This window comes from Protopterus annectens, chromosome 1.part1, assembly GCF_019279795.1.
Source record: "Protopterus annectens isolate FY-2018-M chromosome 1.part1, PAN1.0, whole genome shotgun sequence".
Lineage (NCBI taxonomy): Eukaryota > Metazoa > Chordata > Ceratodontiformes > Protopteridae > Protopterus > Protopterus annectens.
Genome location: NC_056726.1, coordinates 309,847,551 through 309,872,152, shown reverse-complemented (window position 1 = coordinate 309,872,152; position 24,602 = coordinate 309,847,551). Strand labels below are relative to the sequence as shown.

The 24,602-nt window shown below is 39.3% G+C and overlaps 1 protein-coding gene and 1 non-coding gene across 6 annotated transcripts in view; both read right to left on the bottom strand.

The window, feature by feature from the left end:
* ATP8B1 (ATPase phospholipid transporting 8B1) overlaps positions 1-24,602 on the bottom strand; it is a 1,573,644-nt gene that overhangs the window by 302,277 nt on the left and 1,246,765 nt on the right. For all 5 annotated transcript variants that reach the window (XM_044074782.1, XM_044074792.1, XM_044074774.1 and 2 more), the window contains 2 exons: positions 13,961-14,072; positions 6,209-6,284 (listed from right to left, as the gene is read on the bottom strand). In XM_044074782.1, coding sequence (XP_043930717.1) covers positions 6,209-6,284; positions 13,961-14,072 — 188 coding nt within the window. The remainder of the gene's footprint in view (positions 1-6,208; positions 6,285-13,960; positions 14,073-24,602) is intronic.
* Positions 16,295-16,367, bottom strand: TRNAR-CCU. The gene has a single exon. It is a non-coding gene; the product is annotated as a tRNA-Arg (tRNA).

Genomic DNA, 24,602 nt, shown 5'->3' with positions numbered 1-24,602 from the left:
TTTAAATTCTGAGAGTACTTGGATATTTATTTGGTGACATTGTGTAGGCCACTCCTAATAGCCTTGCTGTTGGTCAAACTACCATTTGTATTGATAGTAACATTACACAGCAAGATTGGATACCCTTTAAGGGGCTTAAAGTAGCTGATAAAGAGGTGGTTTGTTGGCACTAATAACTACCTTATAGTCTAGGCAGAAAGGGGCATAGCTAGCAAACCTGTGCTAGTCTTTCCCAGATAGGGGTGTGTGTGTGTGTGTGTGTGTGTGTGTGTGTGTGTGTGTGTGTGTGTGTGTAAAACAAATCTCCAGGTGTGTGTGTGTGTGAGGTACATGGGCAGGAACAGAAAACACTGGTTGGACAGTGTGTGTTGAAGGTCTTGGCTTGGCCAGTCAGCTGAGATCTCAACTCTACATCTGTGCCAGTGGGGAGTCTCATTGAGGATCTGGAGAAACCAGTCCTGGACTGACTGGGGTCTCTGAGTACTCTTAAGGAAAATTGCACTTGATGCGGTGAGCTGCATCTGGAAATACTGTGTGTACCTGTCATCCTCCCAGTGTACATCCCCCACTGGTACTAGTGGGTGAGGATTGAAGCTCCTTGATTACTAGGCCAGAGGTGGGGCATCACATATATTTGTTGGCAGTGGTGGAATATCTACATATTGGGATTCAGTGGTGTGAATATTGAATTCCTGTAGCCTGTAAACAATGGCCACTAAGGAAGGTGTTTGTACTCTCAATCAGCCACACAATGAACATTCAGAGTTTCACATTACAACAGTTTTATTTATTTTTGTTAGCTTAGTTAGTCAGGGAGAGCAGGCAAGGATGTCAGCAGAGGAGTATGGCAAGCTGACAAGGATCCACTTGGCTGAGATGTGCCAAGCCAAAGGACTAGTGCATGCCAACCTGACTAAAACAGAAATGATTGCAGCTTTGGTCATCGCTGCCATCACAGACCAGCAACCAGAAGGGCAACTACACTGACCTTGGGGAAGTACAACTCTCAGAAAATTAATAGTTCAACCTTTCTACAGAGGACTTAAAAATCTGTCTGGAGTTAGAGATACTTGAACTGGAGGCCAAACGGTTAGCACTGGAATCAACAGAGAGACTGCAGCATTTGGAGGCTGAGGAAAAGGAAAAACAGACGGCATTAGAATCAGCAGAGAGACTGAGATGTCTGGAAGATGAAGAAAATGAGAGGCAGAGGCAACATGAAAAGGAGATGCTGACTCTTCGCTGGGGTCATGGAATTAATGGGGAAGGGAGTAACCAAACCCCAGAAGCAACAAAGGTCAGTAAATTTCTTCCAGAATTTACAGAGGGTGAGAATTTTGATAGTTTTATTCATATGTTTGAAAGGGTGTGTAAACAATATAATGCTGACCAAGGGCTCTGAGTACAATTTCTAACTCCCTTACTCCATGGTAAAGCTGTAACTGCTATTTCTAAATTGTCTGATAGTGTTTTAACAGTATTATAATTTAAGCAACCAGTAACAGTTTTTAAGTTAACACCTGAAGCTTACAGGAAAAAGTTCCATGAGCACAGACGCTAGGCAGATGAATGTATGTGCGAATATAGTGCTGAGTTAAGCACTTATTTTCATTGATAAGTGAATGGGTGGTCAGGTCACCACGTTTGAAGGGCTGGCAGACCTCCTTTTTGTGAGGGAACAAGCCCTTAGCACTTTGCCTGAGGACATCAGAATCTGGTTAGTGGATAGAGAATGCAACACAACAGATGAGTTGGGGAAAAATGGAGACCTATACCTAGCAAGCAGGCCATCACTGCACAGGAAGGGGATACCCAGTGCTGTTCATAGGCCTAAGGGAACCCATGGTGGACAGCCTAAACTGCCCCAACAGAACCAGCCAGTAGCAGGGGAAGCCACTAGTTCAGGTACATGGCCAGGACAAAGGGTTGAATGTTTTAAATGTAACCAGTGGGGCCATGTAGCATATAGATGTCCATGGAGGCAAGGTGGGGAATGAAAGGTGGGAGGAGCCAGTAAGTGGGAATGACATAATGCCAGCAGTAAGTTGTCTGGAGACAACAAGGGTACCAAACTACCACAAAAGGTTATATCCTATCTTAGTAGATGGAAAACAGGCCATTGCTAAGACAGAGAGACTCTGACCTAACCATTGTGAAGCCTGCAATGGTTGAAGAGGAGCACTACTTGCTTGGCCAGTCTACTCTAGTTAGAGCTTAAGGAGGAACCCCATTCCAAATACCTTTGGCTAGGGTTCACCTTGACTGGAAGGCTGGAAAAGGAATCAAGCAAATAGGTATGTTTGAGGATACCCCCTGCAGATGGCCTGCTAGGGAATGATTTTGATAATGCAGTACCTTGTGTGCATGCAGTTACACAAAGCCAGGCATGGAGACAAACACACAAGTCTGGTAGACTGGGAGGACACAGACAGACTGCACACTTGAAGCCAGGACTGGTAATGTGATTACTTCAGGGAGGGAGCTATCCTGTAGCAGTTAGACTGAAGGTGAGCCACAGCTGCATGTGGGTACTGATGCTCCCTTGGACAGAGTGACTGCAAGGGCAGAGGTGAGTAGTAGTAACCAGGCTGACAGTGAGGCACCAGTGTCAGAGGATATCAGACTTCCTGTGGAAGGGGAGCTGGTAAAGGTTACCAAGAGAGTTGAGACAGGCTCAGCTCTCAGAGCCTACATTACAAGGCCTGAGGGAGGTAGCTAGTGAGGCAGCTGATTCTCAAGGAAAGAGGGGAATCTGTATACTGGGGCTATATAGAGAGTGGACCCCTGAGGGAGGTCTAGAGGGTGACAGAATACAGGAGTTGGTAGTGCCCAGAGCCGACCATCTGGCACCACTTCTAGCCACAGCCCATGACATTCCCCTTTGCAGGTCATATGGGCATAAAGTGAACAAACATATTACGCAGAACTTTTATTGGCCTGGGATTTTCAGAGATTTAACAGGGTACTGCAGGACATGTGAGCAGTGCCAAAAGGTAGACAAGGTGAAAGCTCCTGTGATTGTGGAGCAGGTTTGGAGAGTAGATATGGCTAGCTATGGATATTGTGGGGCCTCTGAGTACCCAAGGTTTTACAGGGAAGAAGTATATTCTAGTGGTAGTAGATTATGCTACCAGATACTCTGAGGTGGTGGCTGTGTCCTCTATTGAGGCAGAAAAGCTGGTAAATGCTTTGTTAGAGATTTTCAGCAGGGTAGGTTTCCCAAAAGAAATACTGACTGACAGAGGTGGCAATTTCATGTCAGACCTGCTGGCTTGTCTGTGGAAGCACTGTAGGGGGGGGGAGCACCTAAAGATCATCCCCAGACTAATCGTCTGGTTGAGAGATTAAACTTTACACTAAAGACCATGCTACAGGCATTTGCAGACCAGTTTAATAGGGAGTAGGACAACCATTTGCCTCATCTGTTGTTTGCTTACAGGGAGGTGCCCCATGAATCCACAGGTTTTTCACCCTTTGAGTTGCTGTATGGGCATTGGGTGAGGGAACCTCTAGATTTGATTCATGAAGAGTGGGAGGGTGAGTGTGAATCCGACAAGGAGTCTGTTATGACATGTGTCCTAAATCTCAGGACAAGGCTCAGGAAACTCATAGGCTTGGCCCAGGAGAACCTGGCAGAAACCCAACAGCAGGAAAAAGGTCTGGTATGACAGAAATGCTTGAGCTAGAGAGTATGCTGTGGGGCAGCAGGTTATGGTTCTCATTCATGTCAGACACAATAAGCTGCAGGCAGCTTGGGAGGGAACCTTTAAAATGATAAGGAAGGTCAGTGATGTTAACTGTCTGGTAGAACTGCTAAGCAGGTGGCAGGGGCACAAACTGTACCATGTTAACATGACAAAACCTTACCATGACAGGGAGGGCCTTGTGCCAAGTATTGTCAGTATAAGGCAGGAGTCGTTTGAGGAGAACTTATGGCTACAGGGAGGCAAGCCAGCAGAATTGCAAATTACTATGGTGGAGCCTAGGATTGCAGGAATACAAGACAGTGCAACACTGTACTGGGGTCAGCAATGCCAAGGCAGCTGGAATCTCAAGACAGGGAATGAGGTAAGGTATTCCCAGATAGGGTCATCCCTCTCAAGTAACATTTCTCAAGGGTCACTTGAAAAACTAGCTTGAGTCTTCGGGGGGGGTGGGGATGTCACGAGATACTGCCAGCCCAGCTATCTGGAATTTTGTAAATAATTACATGTCATTTGTGAACATTAACATTATTCATACAGGATGTGTTACAACTGTATTAGAACGGTATGTTATGTGTATATCAAACTAGGTTTGTACAGATGTGCGTTGAAAAGGGTTTGTAAAGTATTGAGCTTAAAGAGGTATCCACAGTGCACCTTACTGGAAAAGAACAAATGTATGTACACTATTGCAACTCTTTAAATGTATATATTTTAACAGGGGAAACTGGAACACAGGAGGTTAACTTGCAAAACTTCAGAAGAATAGTTGAAATTAAATTACTTTATGGCTGGGCCATAAAATGTTATCTTCCAGTTTCAATGCAGCAGGAGACAATATCTATACTAGAGAGGTTTTCTGTATTGTCTTTACATGTGGAGGAATGTAAATTTTATTACTTCCACCATTTACCAGAAGATCCGAGGTCTATGTATTTTCACAGGTGGATGCTAAATACTGCTAGCTTTCAAAAGTGGGGGGTTTACCTGGGACAGAGTCAGATGACAATTATGTCATTCTGCAAGCTATTCCAGCAGTAATATTTGATATTAATTTGGGAAGTCTCTGAGTAAGAGACATTATTCTGTATGCCTTTGACCTGACAATATCAAGAACCACTCACCACATCTGCCTCGCTTTCTCTGAAGTAAGTTATTAGGGTATGGTCATTCGCTTAGATACAAGTCAGGAATATAGCAAAGTTTAGCTTAGATGTTTTTCTTTGAGACTGTTCTGCAATGTTGTTTTAAATATTGCCTGTGATTTTGAACTCTGATGAGACTGTAAATATATGAAGAGTATTTTCTTATTCTTTTAGTATTTATTATTGTATTTAAACCTTTCATTGTGGTTGAGATTTGTGAAACATTTACGTTTTAGAGTACTTGCATATTTATTTGGTGACACTGTGTAGGCCATTCCTAATAGCCTTGCTCTTGGTCCAACTACCATTTGTATTGATAGTAACATTACACAGTAAGATTGGACACCTTTTGGTAAGGGTCTTAAAGTAGCTGATAAAGACGTGTTTGGTGGCAGTAATAACTACCTTATAGTCTGGGCAGAAGGGGCATAGCTAGTAAATCTGTGCCAGCCTTTCCCATGTATGGGTGTGTGTAAAAAAACTTTTCAGGAGTGTGTGTCAGCTACGTTGGCAGGGGCATGAAGCACTGGTTGGACAAAGTGTTGAAGGTCTTGGCTTGTCCACTCAGCTGAGAGCTCAACTCTAAAGCTATGCCAGTAGGGAAGCCTTATTGGGGATCTGGAGAAAGAGGGTGAAACCAGCCCCCGACTGACTGTGGTCTCTGTGTGCTAAGGGAAATTGCACTTGATGCAGTGAACTGCTTCTGGAAATACTGTCTGTGTACCAGTCATCCTCCCAGTGTACATCCCCCACTGGTGCTAGTGGTGAGGATTAAGGCTCCTTGATTACTGGGCCAGAGGCAGGGCGTCACATACCTCTCATGTTTATATATATATATATATATATATATATATATATATATATATATATATATATATATATATATATATATATATATATACACACACACACATATACACACACATACACACAAAGTAAAGCATTTCAACACTGGGTTGATGCAATCCAGCTATTCACAAGGCCAGTAGGTTATCCTCATTGGCTTGATAATTGAACCGGTGACTGAAAATCGGCCGTTTTGATCCAGTTCACATATTTGTACAATAAGTAAAAACTTTAAAGAAAAATCAGATAATGTGGTACTGCAAAAGGAGTAATATCAGTAATGTTTTCATGTTTACTGCATCAGTGTGTGCGCATAACGCCTATTACATTGACTCTGTGTTAAGCAATATACAATTTTGCAGGTTTACAGATTTCTTCCTGTAGGCATATTTCCAGTTGTATTAATATTCCAACCAGGTTATCTTTTTTTATATTCTGTTTCAGTGCATGACAAAGTACTACTGTTAGAACAGTAACATGAAGAATAGTTGAAACAAAACTTCTAGCACTTACTTAATGTCCTCTCCATAACACAATGACATGTCTTCTGTTAAAAGTTGGCAGCTAAACCCAATGTTTTCAGCAGTTTCTGTACAAAAAGACATTTTAATTTACTTAGTATACTGCATACATATGCCTGAAAGGAAACAACAGTTGTAAACTGATTTGTCTCATATTTCTGGTAAGCATTTACTTTTTCCAAAAGCAATACACTATCATAAACATAAATAAAATCAACCATCACTGCAGTTTGCATTTTGCAATCAGGATTGCCCATATGAGGGCAGAGCATTTTTAGTGGATGCTCAGGAAAAAAATGTACTGAAAATGATTATAGGAATACAGATTTTACAGCAGAAAAATGTTTTCATATAGACTTCTACTGTGAAATGAGAAAGCAACATGCATGTCTACAGAGATCAGAAGTACACCTAGATAACATCCAGTAATACTGTCAATTGCTGCATCATTCTCAACAGAAAAGGCCTGCAGAGTACATCTCAAGGCTTCTTTCTGGGTCACAGTTGGGCATTGCCTCCACAAACAGCTTAATATATTCCAGTCAATTTAGTAATGTCAGGAAACAAATACAGGATCCACAACTAGAGTACGTACACAATTAGGATATGATTCATTGTAAAATTCATATTTGCAGAATATAGCAAAGCCATGCATTTAAAAGTTAAAGGATTCTTAAAAAGATTTTTGCAGATAAATTATTGGTAGCTGATGCCAATAGAATGGCATTTTCTGAATGGGCTCAATTTTAACTAAAAATTTATGAAACACTGAAAATAATGAATTGGACAAAGGAAAACACTAGTATAGCTTAGATGCAACTATATCACCAGGTGCAAATGCTGCACTAGACTGACAACTCTACTTCATATGGAAAGCAAAAAAGCAGGAATGTTTCAAGTCACCGAAGGTAGTTTCAGCAAACATGAAATGATCGAATAAGTTCACAAACTACATTCAACAGTGGTTTGTCTTTCTACACCATTATGCAACTTCAGAGTTGGTATGTATAAGTTGGTGTGGTTCCCTTGCACCCCCCCCATGTGAGGGGAACTTGCCTACCCATGCAAAAAAAAAAACTTTTCTTGGGTGAATTTCTTTGAACATTTTTCACATTTGATGACGCAACCTTGAACGATTTAGCATGAACACAGCAAAAGCTATATACACATCAGATAATTATAGTTCAGCAAATTTACCATTTAATGGTATATTATTAAACAGAATTTAGAAATACATAATGGCATGGTCCCCAGACAGACAGACAATAGAACTGTGCAAGTAGATGTTCACTACTGCAGTATCCTAACATATATGTGACATTCTTGCCAAGGATCAGCCCACCTACAAAGCTTTAGGACTCCTTCCAAGTGCTTTAGCTGCTTCATGCTTAAGGGAAATAAGAAATATGCTAATAGGGATGACTGCAATTAGGGACATGGACAATAGGCAAGAGAGGACTTGAATTTATTGGAGAAAACTGGCAAAGGAACCAAGGTTTGGGGATCAAATAACTAGAGGGGGAAGGTAATAGAATGGAAAGATGCCCAGGATTTATTTGGACTGCAGGTTAGAGACTGCCTTCCCTATCAAGGACTGATAGAGTATAAGCAAAAGAGAAAGAAACGGAGGGGTCCTAAATGAAACACCGGCACTGGTAAACTTTTTAGTAGATTCTAGAACAGTAGCTGCCATTAAAACAGGAATAATTAGTAAAGCATATAAAATATTACATGACAACTATAAGAATCAGTCAGAGGAGGTTGGAAAGGATTGGGAAGAGACTGGATAAGCAATTTACAAAGAAACAATGGGGGTATATGTACATCTACTAAATATGCAACAAAGTCTATAAGATTTAGGATCTTTGCTTGGAAGTGTTTAGGCATTTTTATACCCCAAGCAGACTCCAAAGAATTTTCCACAGGTAGACAGCAAATGTTGGAGTGTGATGGGGAAGAAAGAGGTAACTGGGAACATTTTCTTGGAGTGCAATGAGCTGGCAGACTTCCTGCAGACTGCCCTGTCTGAGATATTGGTTGAGCAAACTGGTGTAACCAAGGAAATTATTTTTGAGCTATGCTACAGACTCAGAATTGCCTAGACATAAGTAAGGGCTTTCTGAGTCTAATTTTGGTGGCTGCCAAAAAGCAATTACTAGAAAAAGGAAATAAAAGTCTAAACCAACTTAACTAGAAGTAGCAAATATAGTAACGGAGATAAAATAGCTGAAATTGGGATCTTTAGAAAAGGGTAGGAGCAAATTACATAGGAAAAAAATAGAAACTGTGGAAACAATAGATGCAGAGGAGGAATGAGGTTTAAAAGAAGGCAGGATATGAATGAGCTATGTAATGTTTGACAATGACAGGATAGATTAAGTGATGCTTTATTAATGTATGCCAGCAATCCCAAAATAACTTGTATTCCTTTTTTCCAGATTTTCTCTGCAATTTCCACTATAATCTATTTCTTGGGCTTTTCTGCCAAGAACAGTCTTATTCTGACTGTCAGCATAAAAAGAATGACTACTCTAAATTTCTTTAATTTCTTGCTCCTGTTCTTACAATACCTGCCCTTTCTTCCTGTACATCTCCCTTTTCATAGTTTTCAGACTGCATCTTCCTGGAGATTGTCCTTACTCCAAGTTACTCTTATCCACCAGTCTGCATTTCTGCTGAAGTCTACACTATTTAAGCTACGGTCTCTGCACACCATAAAAGCCTTCCACATAGCAGAATGCAAACTTTGCTTGCCATGTTGGTTGCTAAACTGTATCCCTCATCTCTCTTTTAGATTCTTTAGTCCCTTAATGACTATTTTTCTGTGAAAGGACTATGATCAGCCCATTTTCTTGATTATGTAAACTAGATACATGTCCTTCTCTTCCTCTATAAATATTGAGAAGCATTCATTAAGTTTATATTTTGCCCATATGCCATCTGTTACATTTCTTTGCACTCTTATGCATTTATAAAGACCTTCATTTATCTGCTTGGAGAGCTAGAGCTCTAAAGTTATTTGCCTTAATAGTGAAAGAGTGAAAAAGGGATTGCTTGAAACATCTGATCTCTGTGGTCAGGACTTTCACCATTCTTCAATGTCGTGTTACAATAAAGTGGATCTATATGCAATCAGGTGGTGTGGGGCGTGGAATGCAGTGACGCTTTTCCCTCCTCTGCAACAAAAACAGTTTTAAGGTCTTTCATTCCCTTGTATGGTAATGACAGGTTTTGAGGGGTTCCCTATTAAATTGATGAAAGTTTAACTTGACGAAATGCCAAACATCGACAGCTAAACTCCAAAACAGCAAAACCGCGAATGGCCACTTAAGCTAATTTTTTCTCAGTGTAAAAAATTTGCTTGGCCATTACCAAGAATTTGCCCTTTTCCCTGATGTAGAGCGATCTCAGAGTTAGTATATCTAGTTAGGAGGGTGTGGAGGGCACAGCTCCCCACATGGGGGTGGGGGCAAAGCCCCCCACTTAATTAGGGTTTTAAAGTTTTTGTGGTGTGTCAGCCAAGCAAATTTTTTCCATGGGGAAAAATTTCACTTAAGTGGCCGTTCACGGTTTTGTCATTTCGGAGTTTAGCTATGTTTGGCATTTCGAAAAGCTAAACTTTCATTGATATAATAGGGAAGCTTTTGAGGTTGTACAAGCAAGCACTTCCAATGTGAGCATTGCATTGGAATTCCATGGTTTCTTAAATTTATAAATTTTAGTCTCCTTTTGTGACTGAATTATCTTTTCCTCATTCTTGCCTTTAACTTTGAAGAATGTTTCTCCTGCTTCCTTTTACCTTAACAGGTAATGACTCAACTTTGTCCTTATGTGCTTCCTTATATTACTAAACACAGCATATTTTTTATTTTTTTAAAAATGAGCTTTTAACTGTAAACTGAAAATGAACTGTCCTTTAAGTCATGATCCATGCCACAATGACAAAAAATGATTTATGACAGACACACATACATGCATAAATACATATTACAGGTTCAAATTAGCTAGTGTAATCAACATGCATGTTTTTGGAAGGTTGGAGGAATCCAGGGAACCTAGAGAAAACACATGCAGATACAAGGAGAACACGTGATCTCCATGCAGAGTGGACAGTGGTCAGGACTTGAACCATGCTGGTATAAGGCAGAGATCTTAATCACTCAGCTAGTGTGCTCTCCCTTAAGCATTGATGCCATCTCAGTCATGGATCATTAATTAAGTTTAAATGAAAGAAAATATAACTATTTAATCACAAAGGGTTGTTGCTTCATCAATGGAAATTTCTGTGTGTTTACATAGTGTGTCCACTCATCTTTTATATTACCCCATTGTAGTTGTAAGAAAAAAAAAACATCAGAAAAAGTGTCAGGTAACGTGAGAAAATGACAGCAAATTTCACCATAAGAATCAAACAAACAGATTATGAAGTAGGAATATAATAGGATGTGAATACATACTAAGTAACAGATACAGATTTGAATCCTTAGGCTGCAACAAGATTGTTAGGTCTGAAATTATATGTGGCAAGCAAAAAAGGGTCAAGTACAACTTTAATTAAAAAATAACTATTTACATTTAAGCTTATGTAAGAGTCTAGACTTTAAAATAGTATTAAACAGGTTAATGTCAATGCTGACACCTGAGAGTATAGTCTAAAGACATGTGGCAGTGTAACAGAAAAGTCTTGAACCTCAGATTTTGGAGAGATGCTTGTCCTTAGGTAGATACTTCAACAAGAAGCACAGGTATGAGAAAATGCATTTACAGATGAGGGGATGGGATACAAGTTTGTATATCCCATCCAGAAAATGATGTTTGAGGCTTAGCCATGCAAACTGCAGTCAATCCAGAAAAAAGGACCAACCACAGGTTAATAAACATGTATTAGTCTGTTGGCCCATCAGCTATTATTAGTATGAAACTGCTAAGGAGGAGGAGGAGGAGTGGCAGAACCTCTCAATGCACCCTTCTCCAGGGACTGGGAAGGAGCGTTTTTAACACAAAACTCTTACCTGCAAACTACTACACCATGAATTCCACTATTTGCCCCACAATGGGAGTAATTGAGAGAAGAAAATGGAGAAGTTGTGATACACTCATCTGACATCAACACGTGTTTGGCTAGGATAAAAATGTATATACAAAACAATGGATCAGCATTTGTATAGTGGAATTATGCCTATAATGAAAGAGCACCAAGTTTAGTTTGGAAACTGCCATGTGTTTTATGGAGACTCCAGCTTATCTGACCTCCTTCCTGAAAGTCTTGTCTGCTTTGACACCTTAAAAGTCGTAGTATATGATGCAAAATGTATTTATTACAGTAATTAACTCACTTTAATAGTCTGTGCTGTAACATACAGGGCTTTTGCAAACATTGTAGCTTTTTCTCACACTAATATACTTGTAATTTGCTGTGCTGCACCACTGTACAAACCCAGTGCAAAGTGCACCTGAAAGCAGGCATTTATTTTATAGCATAAAACAGATTGTTTTTTGTTTTTCAAATGTTCAGAGGTAAATGTTTTTACTGCAAGATTCCTTAATTAAGCTGTAAGCAGGTCAATGGGGAGTATACAGTAAGTTTTCAGCTAGTGCTAAGAATGAATAGATTCACCTCTTAAGCACTTTGGCTGCTAACTGCAGAACGACTGGAGCTTATCCTGGTTTTGCAGTACTCACCCCACTGTCCAGAGTACAAGGCATTTGGCATGCCCAGTTAACAGATGAATGAAAGCTAAAGTTACATCATATTTGACAATACAAAGAACTCTTGTGTTTCACAATTCAGACAAATTTCTCCTTTAAAGACTTATCTAGTATTTTTCATGTTCATGGTCCCTTTTTTTCTGCTGCTATGTTTTCTTCTGACTATTGCTGTACCATTTTGTAAGTTAGTTGAATGCAAACCTAAATACAACAGATGAAAGAAATAGTTCATTTACTGCCATTAGTCATTTGTGACTGAACGCATGTATTTTTAATCATAAACATGTTAACAAAGGCACTGAAAAATAATAGTACAGCAAAGCGACTATGAAGAGAGTGTACGATCCAGTGCAAAGTAGTGCCTCCATGAGCTAATGGCATCCTGCGTTAAGCAGTAATGCAGACTGGCAACTACTATAAAGGAAAAGTATACTTTGGACTACTTTCCATCCCTAGGGTGAAGATGAATCAAAGCACACAGTACCTCACAAGGACTTGTGCTGATATGTACCTGAACAGGCTGGGTAACTGAAGACAATGCTTAAGCCACGACTGTAGGTCAGTGCACAGAGGACCGGAGTAGTGCTGTTTGACAAATTCCGACATGGCAGCCCAGTGAAGGGTGGTCCCTCCCCTGCACTAAACTACTAGTTATTATATCAGCATGCGTAAAAGGGCTGAGAGAGGGTTTAAAACCTTGCTACTCTTTCCTAGCTTGGGCATTATTCATGCAAGTATAATGGAATATCACTGGGGAGGGGAGCAAGGGTAGTGACACTCAGTACAGGGAACAGTTAGCAATAATGGACAAATAGCTTAGCTCCTAACAGAATACAGTGACTTAAGTTTATGAAAAAATATGTAGACTACAAAGGAAAGTGTTGAGTAACTCAAAAGAATTCTAGACTAGTGGCTTACAATGTGAAGCACAGCCACATCAGAACAGTTCTGCATATGTTCAGGTTCTAAGCTTTGTTATCAGGTTGGTGGAATGGTCTAAAGACCTTTTCAGTCAGTACCCCAGGCTGATTGGCAACAGTATAGAGATGTTGCATGCTACAAATTTATACAAATGTACAGAATTATATCAAAGTTGTCTTTAAGAATATTATTGTAGTCAAGTAACAAAAAAACAGCAAAAACACAAATATCAAAGTATTATGAAATTCTGCTAAAACTGCTTGGAATGTTCACATATGCATGCAGCTGTAGGATTACTCTGCGTCAGCAAAACATTTGTATTTCTACTGCTGCATGAGATGTGATTTTAGCTGGCTTCAGAACGTAGGAGCTCAGTGATGGATTGAATTTCCACAGGTAGTGTATCCCATAAAGTAGGTGCAAGTTTATACAAAGGCTTTTCCTGGAATTAAGGTGTATGATGCTTACTGGCATTACTGACAAGATGTAGGTTTAGCTGTACATTTCATTACCCACAATGCAGATCTAAACTGAATTCATTCACTTGTTAATCAAGTGAACTGGCCATCAGGGATGCTTTTTAGTTGTGACCCACACCACAACAGCAACAGTAAATGCAATATATGCACATACACAAGACACTTTTGAATAGCTATTCAGGCAGCAAGTTTCTGGGAGAAAATCCATGTAGACATGGACAGAACATGCAAACTCCACACAGACAGTGGCCAGAGATCAGGTGTGAACCACGGACACTGAAGCTGTTAGTGGTTTCTTTACTGAGTCACAGTAATGCATATCTGGCATAGATGAGAGAGGCTGCACAAAATGGTTAAATTACCTTTTTATCATATAATGAAAAAGTCTGGTGTGCATAAATTATGAATTTAATCAGCTCACAGCACCTATCAATATCAACGAATACATGTAGGTTCTATATATCATGATCAGAAGAATGTTCAGTTCATGTGTTCTTTTAAATAACTGTAAAGTAACCAGAGATACCAAACACTGGAATAAACTGCAAAACCTCCAAGCATTCTCATCCAAAAGTATATTTAATGAATTATGATGCAAGCTGCTTTAAAAAATTAATTATATTTCTACAGAATACCTTTCTTGTCTCCTGTAAGGACCCAGATTTTGATGTTGGCTTCAGCAAGTTTAGAAATTGTTTCTGGAACACCATCTTGCAGTTTGTCTTCTATTGCTGTTGCTCCAAGAAGCTTAAAAATAAAATTCATTTGAGGACATAAGGCAATTATACTGTAGGAGCTTGCATATTAAATAAAAAAAAAATAGGCTACACTAAAATTAGCTGTATTTTTTCTCTCTGTATTACTCACTTATATAGCTGTAAAATTCAGAATGAAGCCACCGAATAGGCTTGTTTTTACCAAAGGAGAAAAACATGCAAAGAGGAGGATATAGCTAAATAACTGTAGTGCAGGTAGAACTACAAGGGCCCATAATAAAAAAAACACCAGAGACTATAACGATTATAAACAACAAAAGCCAGAAAAATATACACTTCATTGTAAACACGTAAGAGTCTCTAGTGCCTCGGCCAACAGTCTTTCAAGAGTTCCGAAACACAACCAACCTCATACTTAATCAAACCAATTAAACAATTAAAACATTATCCAATCAGTGCTTTAAAAATTAAATTAACATTGTTCCAGTTACATTCTACATTTAACCCAGCAAGCGTCAGCGTTCCATACTTAAACAAAAAAAAAAAAAAAATATTTAAAAGGCAATCTATTCTTAAGGTCAGTAGCACTATTAGCTAACTTTTTCCCCATGATGAACAATAAAATGCATTGCCAAAGGGCTCTCAGTTTTTTATTTTTTTTATTTTTTATTTTTAATGTTCCTCAGATGCTCCTGTAGTCTAATTTTGATAGGTCTCTTACTTTCTCCTACATAAGAGAGACAAGAGCATCTCAAAGCATAAATAATGCCCTCAGTGTTGTAAATGAAAACACCCCTACTTGTATACATATTAATTTTATAAAAAAAAATCTGACAATATGTTTACAAATTGAACAAGTTCCACATGGAAAAGTACCATCATTCTTGTTCTCAGGTCCTACCTTTACATCAGGTGTGGAATAGCAGCTATGCGCAATTATGTCCTTTATGCTACTACCTCTCAAAGGAAAAACATGGCTTATTAGGTAAAAACCTAACTAAATCCTTATGTCTTGTTAAAAAACCCCAATAAAACTAAATATGTAGCCACGTCTTAGTATTAGGACCTACTAGTAAAAACAGTGAACTTTCAAAATCTTAGTTTAAACTTCAGCTCAAGGTTTGTAACAGCATTAAAACATGTACGCAAACACTAAAAAGTAGTTATGGCAGAACAGTCTAAGCAGCACAAAAGTGCGAGCTGCTCAGAATTTAAAATGTGTTAGTGTAACAGCTGAAGAAAATTAATACCATCCTGATGAGAGAGAATGGGTTTAGGTTATCATTATATCTGTCTCATGACAGCATTAGATGACAGCCTCACAGCTGTAAACCTTTAGAGTACTATATATGCAGTATAGAACACATTTGAAGATGCATCTAGGTTTTTTTTTTTGATGTAGATAACATCTCTGTCAACCTCTTAGCGCAAGAAAAAAAGCCAAAAATAGTGGGGGGGACAAAGGCCCCAAAATAGGGACAAATTTTAAATATTACTCTTACAAAACAGAGATTTGCTAGAATAAATGGTTTTGCATCACTATCCATTTTCTGAAGGATATGAAGTCTGAAACTCAAATGTCTGCCATTTAATGAAGTCAATCCTCACAGACTTGCTAGAAAAACCCAGATTTTATAAGGAACTGACCAAAAATATGAAGCAAAGATCTGGAAGATGCCACCATGAATCAAATTTGATGAATGAGAAAGTATAATTGCATCAAACATATACTTATTGTGGCAAGTTCCTATGATCACTGTTGCAGTCTTCCTTACTCCGTGGAGATTTCTCCACAGAAAGCTCAGTGTCTGGTCTGGCTATCAGAGCTGTGCACTCTTCCCCCTCTCAGATGAGCATATGTTGGCCCTCCTGGAATGTCACAACACTCCCCTTATAAAGCAAACATCTATCCATGTCTTTTTTATTGTTATCTGTAGGATATTTGCAAGTACCCAAAACAGGCCCAGATCTTTAGGAACCCATGGTCACAGGAAATTAAATTATGACTTGCCTCAGAAGGTGTGGGGATGTGCAGTCTTAAGACAATGTGAATAGAGTCCTGCCAAGAGTACAACATCATGAGGAAATAAACTGCTTTTCAGATAGCCCAGTACTTGCCTTTGAACCTAACTGCCTTTGTGAGCCATTTTAAGCCTAGCCATTTTTTCTCTAAAGGTGAGAATCAAACCCTGCACCTTGTGTCTGTGAAGTAAAACACTAACCATTACATCAAACCAACCCCAAAGATTATATTACCCCAGATGGGTCTCAAACCCATATCCCCTGGCTTAGGAGGCCAGTGCCTTATCCATTAGGCTACTGGGGCAGTGTTTAGAAGGGGAAGACGACATGAAGAAACACTCCAGCACTTCAATGACCAACAGAAAAGGAAAGGCCAAGGAGGGAGGGGATGCTGACTGCTACACAGGTCGTAGTCAAAGATAAACCACTATGGCAAGTTCCTACCACAAATGCATTATATTTATCATTTAAATCAATACTACAGTCTCTTTTATACCAGGGAGGATTTCCAAAGCCTGTGATTTCAGAGGGATAAAGAATTATTGCCCACTAACAGGCTGCAAGATACACCCTAAGAATGGATGTGTCAAATCCTGCACTGTTCCTGGATACCCCTAAGAATGGATTGTCAAACCTTGCTCTGTTCCTGGAGATGATGTCCAATGGATAGTGTTGTGTAAAAGCAAGTAATGGAGAACCATGTAGCGAACACTAGGATAGCTTGAGAGCGTACTCCCCGAGGGATAGCTATGTTGTCAACATAATCCCGTGGTTAAATGGGATCTTGCCTACCTCTGAAACACTTAACATGAAAGTAATAGCAGAATGTAATGCATGGTTTGTCAGGCATTTGGACGCAGTCTATTTTGACACTGGGTTCCTTTTTTTCCCCTATATAACATCTAGCCCATAGATCTTAAGGTCATAGACCTGTCCAAGTAGTATACAAGTCAGCTATGAATATCTAAAACATGGAGGCTTGACCCTTCGTTTTGTGATTGGGGAAAAAAAAAAAAACAGTAACTGAATAGACTAACTTAGAAGAATGCTTTTTCACCACACTTGGTATGAAAGTGAGATGTGTATGGAAATTTACCTTGTCTTTATGAAAGACTAGGAAAAACTGTTTGTACATCAGTGCCTGGATCTCTGAAATCTTTCCGGGATGATACCATGGCAAGCAAAAAAGTCTTCCAGGTTAAGAATTTGGGAGAGGCTGTAGCCACTTGTCTTAAAAGGGGTCTTGGATCAGTTTCTTTAGGACAAAATTGAGGTTTCATGGTGGAACAATGTTTTCTTTGGAGGCCTAAGGTGCAACACACCTTTTTCAAAAAATGACTAACCAGTATCCTAGAAGTCGGGGGGTAAAAGAATGCAGGCAGAGACAGCTGAAATATGTACCTTCAAGGAGGGATATGCCAGCCCAGAACTAAATAGCTCCATTAGGTTAAGTCCGGAGACACTGATGGTGAAGTGGGGCTGGATTCCTGCATTGGCATCACAAGGAAAATCTCTTCCATTTAGCTAGGCATGACTACCTTGTAGCAGGTATCCTTGTTTCCCCTCATGATATTAAGCAAGTTCTTTCTCCAAAGATATCCACAGTAGTTTGCCCCTTACTAATTCCATTAATAGGGAGAAACAATGCTCACTGGGCCAAAATGGAACTATTAGTTTTTTTTTTTGGGCCCCTACTCCTTACACCATCTGAGGATGTGAATCAAAGTGATTAGATGGAAAGCAGACCAGTTCAGAGAGAAGGCATCTACTCCCACAGTACCCCCCTGGAATAGAATTTCCAAAGCAGTCATCTGGGGAAGCAAAAGGTCCATTTGTTGAACACCTAGTTTGTGATGTAACAGAGAAAAATGCCTACTGAATAGCATTCATTCATGAGGATCAGCCTGTGAATCTCTCAAATGAGTCACCAGAATGTTCTGCTGACATACAGTGTAGGAGGACCTGAAGAGCATTCTTGACCATAGGGCTGTTTCTTATGCCATCACCATCAGCCTGCACAATGTACAATAATGTGTCTCTGGCTGCTTATTTAGCACATAAAAGTGATGATTGTGTGATCAGATACAGCACCCTTTGGTTTCCACGTGGATATCCTACTGGATCACCAAGGTTGCTGATGACTGCAAACTGGGTGCAATCATCTAATCCGCCAAAGACGTCAACATACTAAAATATGGGTTTACACATACAAATGATTGGCATCAAAGCTACAGCTTAAACTAAATGCAAAAAATGCATTATCCCCTTCAGCAAAGGAGAAACCCCTGCTAATTACAACATTAATAATATCCCCCAAGTTCAAACCCAGTGGTGAGAGATTTAGGAAGGCAAGTTGATAGCAGCCTTACTTTTGATCAGGTGTCCACAGTAGTGAGGAAGGCCTTCTATGTTGCACACCTCATAAGCAAGTGTATAACATCCAAAGCTAAGGAGGTTATAATTCCCCTGTACGCTGCTCTCATTAGACCAATAATAGACTACAATGCTGCCTTTTGTATGCAACTCACCAGACATCTGCAGCAACTGGAGAGATCTCAGAGGTTCCTCACCAAGGAAATTCAGGGCCTACAACACATGTCCTACATGGACAGACTGAAGGCCCCATCACTTTACTCAGTATCATATAGACGTGTTAGAGGCAACTTTTGCCTGGCTTACAGAGCAGTATCAAACCCTGCCTTGATGACACTGCTGCACATCTGCAAATCCAAGGGGACAAGATTCAAATATTAACAGGACATGCTGGTCCAGACAGATATGTCTACCAGAGGTTGCCACTCCTCTGGAACAAATTCCCAATGAATCTAAAATAAAACACCTCAATGACGAAGCATAACCTGAACAACTGGATAGGAAACCATAAATTTACACCTGGGGTTTCACCCATGTCCCCTTTAAACAGGGTCAGCCAGTGCTGATGTTAGAGTTGCGTGCAAACAGACTGTATATCTTGGTTCATAAGGGAACAAGGCTATAACATGGCTAGGCTTGCAGAGGCTTTACGGCCAAGGCCAATAGCCTAGTACCCCTCTACGATACTATGATTTCAAAGCAGTTGTAGACTGGATCAGTTCCATCATCTCCTTGATATTGACAGGTCTTGTTCTTATCATAGAACCCCACATACTCTGTACTTTTAAATCTCCCGAGTCAGCTTTCCAAGCCAGGTCTGAGGCATCCATAGTCAGGGTCTGATAGTGCAATTGTTGCTTGAACAGGACTCACAGGACTCAGTCAGAATGAATGACTAACCACTGTAGCTCATGCTTAACACATGGCAGAATAGAATCAATATGATCCAGTGGTTGAGTGTGCTAATACTAAATCCCCTTCCAGAGTTGCACTGTTGCTTCCTCATGTGCAGCCTTGATAAAGGAACCATTAGAATGGTGGAGGACATGCACAAAAGGATCTCTTAGTACTGACTGGATGCCACAGAGTTATGGGCCATCTCCAATATGCTCCATGGAAGTCCACTGTGCCATTGGGCAGGAATGCCTTCTGCAGGGTATAGTCCGTCATTATCCCCAAGAAGACTACAGTGTTGGAGAGGCCGAAACTTGACTTGGGGAATTAAAGAGAGGGGCCTAACTTTTGAAAGAAACTTGGTGTGAAGCTCAAGTCTATTTTTTTCTGCAAAAACTTTTATTTTTGCACATATAAAATAAAAATACAGAAAAAACTAAAGAAATGTTAATAAATTATAACATTTCAAATATTTCTGGATATATATTAAATACAAAACCAGTTTTTTTACCTCTCCCACTTGTTGCAGCTTCAAATACTAAGATTTTCAAAATACAGAGATTCTGAAATCACCACAGCTTTGCTAACATAACTACCATGGTTGCCATATAGTGAAAACTAGACTCATGGTAGGTAGACAGACCAAAAATAAGATTATCTTATTTTTAAGGGAGTATATTTTTGATCAGTAAAAACATATGTTTTATACCAGAAAGGCTCAAGTAGAGAGACCTTAACTAGACCTGTAATGCATCTGTTTCCAGTCAAAAGATATACAGTCATGCCAACATTTAGATGCGATTTCCCATCCTAACTTCACAAAATAATTTATACTGAATAATGTCACCGAGGGCTAGTATAATATCGTGATCTCCAAAGCTTAGATGATTTGAACAGGAGCATTAAAATTCAATACATTTCATATATATTTGCAAACATGGAAACAAATTACAAATTTCTGTGCTTTGCCCCTTTTATGGTGGGGAGACCAAACAAGCACTTTATCAAATGCAATGTCTGTTGTAGGTACCACAACAATAAATTAGTGCTTTACGTTAACAGACTAAAGTTAAACCTCTTGAACCTGAATGAAGGATACCTTGGTAAGAACTCATTTTAAATTAGCCAAATTTAACTGCAGATAATTGAAAAGTAAACATTCCTTGGTCCTAGGATTATAAGCTATACTTGCTAAAGATACTGCATTCCAATAATGATTATGCATCTGTATCCAGTCAAAAGGTATACATACAATTTTACATTTGTCATTAGTTTATATAATGGTTGCAACATATTCCCTGTGGTTGAGGTATTGGTAAGAAACTCAAAACTTCCTATGGTCTTAGCATATTTATTAGTTCAAAATACTTGAGAAAATAAAGGGGAATGCTCCAGTCCATTTATAAATGTTGATTTGACATTAAACAAAGTTATCTGGATGTGGTACTTACAGGCATTTCTTTATTTACTTCCCATTGAATCTGTGGAGAATCCCACTTCATTTTTACCCCAAACATTTTGAAATTTATTTTACCATATATAACAAAGTTCATTAGTTTATTTATAATTAAAAAAATCCACTCTGTGGACAACTTAAATAGATTTATGTGACCTGACAGACAGCATCAGCAGTAAAAGGAGACAAATATCTATAATTTCTCATAAGTTTAAGCAACTTGAAATTCAATAGTTTAAAAAATCTTTAAAGTCTACCCTAGGAAATTAACAAGAGTCATCTTGGTAACAGGAATTACCTATAAACAGCTTTGAATGCACAATTATTATGCTTAAAATCTGCTAATTTTAACTTTGCAACTAACTTGAAAAAGGATTAAATACATTTCTGCATTTCCACAATGATTAGTACATCAGCATCAGAGAGTTATACATTTTCTGTTTAGCTTGAGTCTGTGTGTGTGGCTGTCAGTTTGGAACTTATGTTCCTATTAAGGGGGCAAAACTTCAATATTTGAAGATGTACATAGCTTTGTGCGTTAAGTTAGTAGGTTTTAGTGGGACATTGGGTGTGTGTGTGTGTATATTTTTATTTGAAGGTCTTCAATAAAACAAAAAGTTCTGCAAGACTGACATATAGGCTCAAATGAAGATAAGAAACAGTTGTATACAAGATAAACTGCCAAACACTGGATCCATGCAACACAAAAGCTGGAACTAGACACTTTAAAAAGCTGCTACACATAAAAGATGGGAAAAATAATCCCTTAAAAATATGATGGTCTTTAAATGTTAATGGTCTCACAGATAAAACCCAAAAAAAGTAGTGAACTATATTCAACAATGTAGAGTGCAAATAGCCATGCTACACAGGAGGCATACTTGGAAAGAACTGAACATGTGAATTTGATAAAGAAAGATTTTTTTAGGATGGTTATTCAGCAGAATACCTGTGGCAAAGGAAGACAGAAGTACTTACATTGATTACAAGAGGAGCTCCAATAGTAACAGAAGAAAAAAAATATAAGAATTGTAGTTTTGTAGTACTAAGGGGCTACTGGCAAGGTAGGAGGATTACATTGGCATGTATTTATATTCCACCAAAAACTGCTAAAATAGAGCTAAAGAAAATAGTGGGAAAAATTATCAGCTTTCACCAAGGAATATTACTTACAGGTGGGGACTGGAATTTGATTTGCAACAGTGAGGATATGTTGGGGGGGGGGCAGAGAAATATAACAAAGGAGGATATATTTTTAAAGACATTTATACAAATATTTGGCATGAAAGATGTGAATTCAGCACTAGGAATCTGGAGTGCATTTACATATTATTCCCAAAGATACAAAAACTGGGCTAGGCTAGTCAGAATTTACATTTCACAGGAACATGTGCATTAAATTGAAGGTCTTGATATGCACAAACTACTTCAGATCCTGCGCCAATAACAACTAAAATAAAAACATAGGATAATGAAAAAATGAGACATTTGTGATTTCCCACCTATCTTTTGAAGAGAGACAAATTGAAGGAATGGGAATGAAAAGTATTCAGGCACTATTAGAGAAGATAAAAACTTCTGAATGTAGCTAGGGAGTAGGATAAAACTAAAATGGAGTTTAAAAATAGGGTGGAAATAAAGTGAGATATGGCTAAGAAGTAATGAGAGTTATTTAGAGGGACTGACAAATATTTAAGTATTGCAAAATAGGGGGAATCTCACAGAACAAGAGGAGGAGAATACTAAACAGAAAATAAGGGACTACCTTGATAATATGCATGAGTTTAGAAAGATTGCTGTAAAGCAACTGTTTATTGATAACTCTAGAGCGCAAAATGTTTTAGTATAACGACTGAGACAAAGGAAAGTAGAAAGGGCCATCACCTCAAGCTTACGGAGCCTATTACAAGGAAGATAAAGTACAGTTTTGTACCTACCATAAATGTAGATGTTCGAGGATCTACATTGCTGCAGTCATAACCTGTGGGTAGTCCGCTGTCCTCGGTCAGCCCAAATACCAAAGAGCTGGGCTGGTGTCGGTCATTGTCGCCTAGGGCTGACGTCAGTACGTAGTAGTACTTAAGTGCATGATCGACGCCATATCCTCAGTCTTTCTTGCCCCAGATGTCAGAAGGCCTAAGAAGGAAAGAAGGCCAGAGCTAAAATAGTAAAAGCCTAACAACTACCAGTGTGGAAATAAAGATTATCCCAAAAAACACAGCAACCACAAACTAGAGAGGGGAAGGAGGGAGGGATAATTGGACTGCAGCAATGTAGATCCTCGAACATCTACATTTATGGTAGGTACAAAACTGTACTATGTTCTTCGTCTCACATTGCTGCAGTCATAACCTGTGGGTAGAATCCCAAAGCAAAGGAAAAGGGAGGCTGACAAACTAAATAGCATTAGGAGCTGCTAACATGCCCTGTAAAACTGCAGTGGCAAACCCAGCCCTGGACTTGGAATAAAGAGGGAGATGGTAATGCTTAGTAAAAGTGTGAACTGAACTCCAAGTAGCTGCCTCCAAAATATCCTTAGTAGCTACCCCCCTCAAAAAAGCAGTAGATGTGGCAGTAGCCCTGGTAGAATGAGGTCTGATCCCAGCAGGAACCTCCTTCCCATGATGAGAATAACAAAAAGCAATACATTGACCAATCCACTTAGAAATAGTTTGCTTTGAAACAGCTTTCCCTTGTGAACCCAAAGCAAAGGAAACAACTGTTGAGTCTGTCTGAACTCTTTAGTCCTGCTCAAATAATAATGTAGCTGCCTGTGGATATCCAAAGAATGCAAGACTTTTTCCCCTTTATTTTGGGGATCAGCATAAAAAGTAGGCAAATGAATAGACTGGTTCAAGGCCACATTAGAAATCACTTTAGGCATAAAAGTAGGGTTAGTTCGCAAAGAAACTCTATCTTTATGGAAAATCAGAAAGGGTTCAACTGCCATGAGTGCCTGCAATTCAGATACCCTCCTAGCAGAAGTAATGGCCAACAAAAAAGCAGTCTTCAAAGACAAAAACTTCAATTCAGACATAGCTGCAGGTTCAAAAGGAGGTAAAGTAAGCTTCTCTAACACAAAATTGAGATCCCAGGAAGGAGTAGGAGCTCTACGTGGGGGTCTTATATTCTTTGCCCCTCTAAGAAACTGTTTGAACAAAGGGTGAGAAAATAAAGGAGGGTCACAATCATAGTGAGCAGAAATGGCTGCAGCATGAACCTTCACAGAAGAGAATGACAAACCCTTGTCCAGTAATTCAGTAAGATACTGTAGTGCAAAACTCACATTAGGTACTGAAACATCAAAGCCCTTTGCTGTGCTCCAAAGAAAAAATCTCTTCCATTTATCAGCATAAACTTTTCTAGTACTAGGCCGCCTGGCTTCCAAAATGACATCTAAAACCTGTTGAGGAAGCTGAGACCCCACTGGCTCCATTACAGGATACGCCAGGCTGTTAGATGCAGGGACTGCACCCGAACATTGAGAAAATGATTGTTTGACTGGGATAACAAATGAGGAATTTGTGGCAAAAGCCAAGGAGGCTCCTGAATTAAACTCCTCAGCAGAGGATACCAATGCTGACGTGGCCAATCTGGTGCTATTAGAATCATGCAAGGCTTGTCCCTCCTGACTTTCAAGAGTACCTTGGGAAGAAGAGGCAGAGGGGGGAAAGCATAAACATGAAGGTTGTTCCAACTGGAAGATAGAGCATCCACTTTCCAAGCATTTGGATGGAACATATTTGTGCAAAATTTTGGCAGTTGGAAATTCAGTGGAGAAGCGAACAGATCTATGTCTGGAGCTCCCCAAGCCAC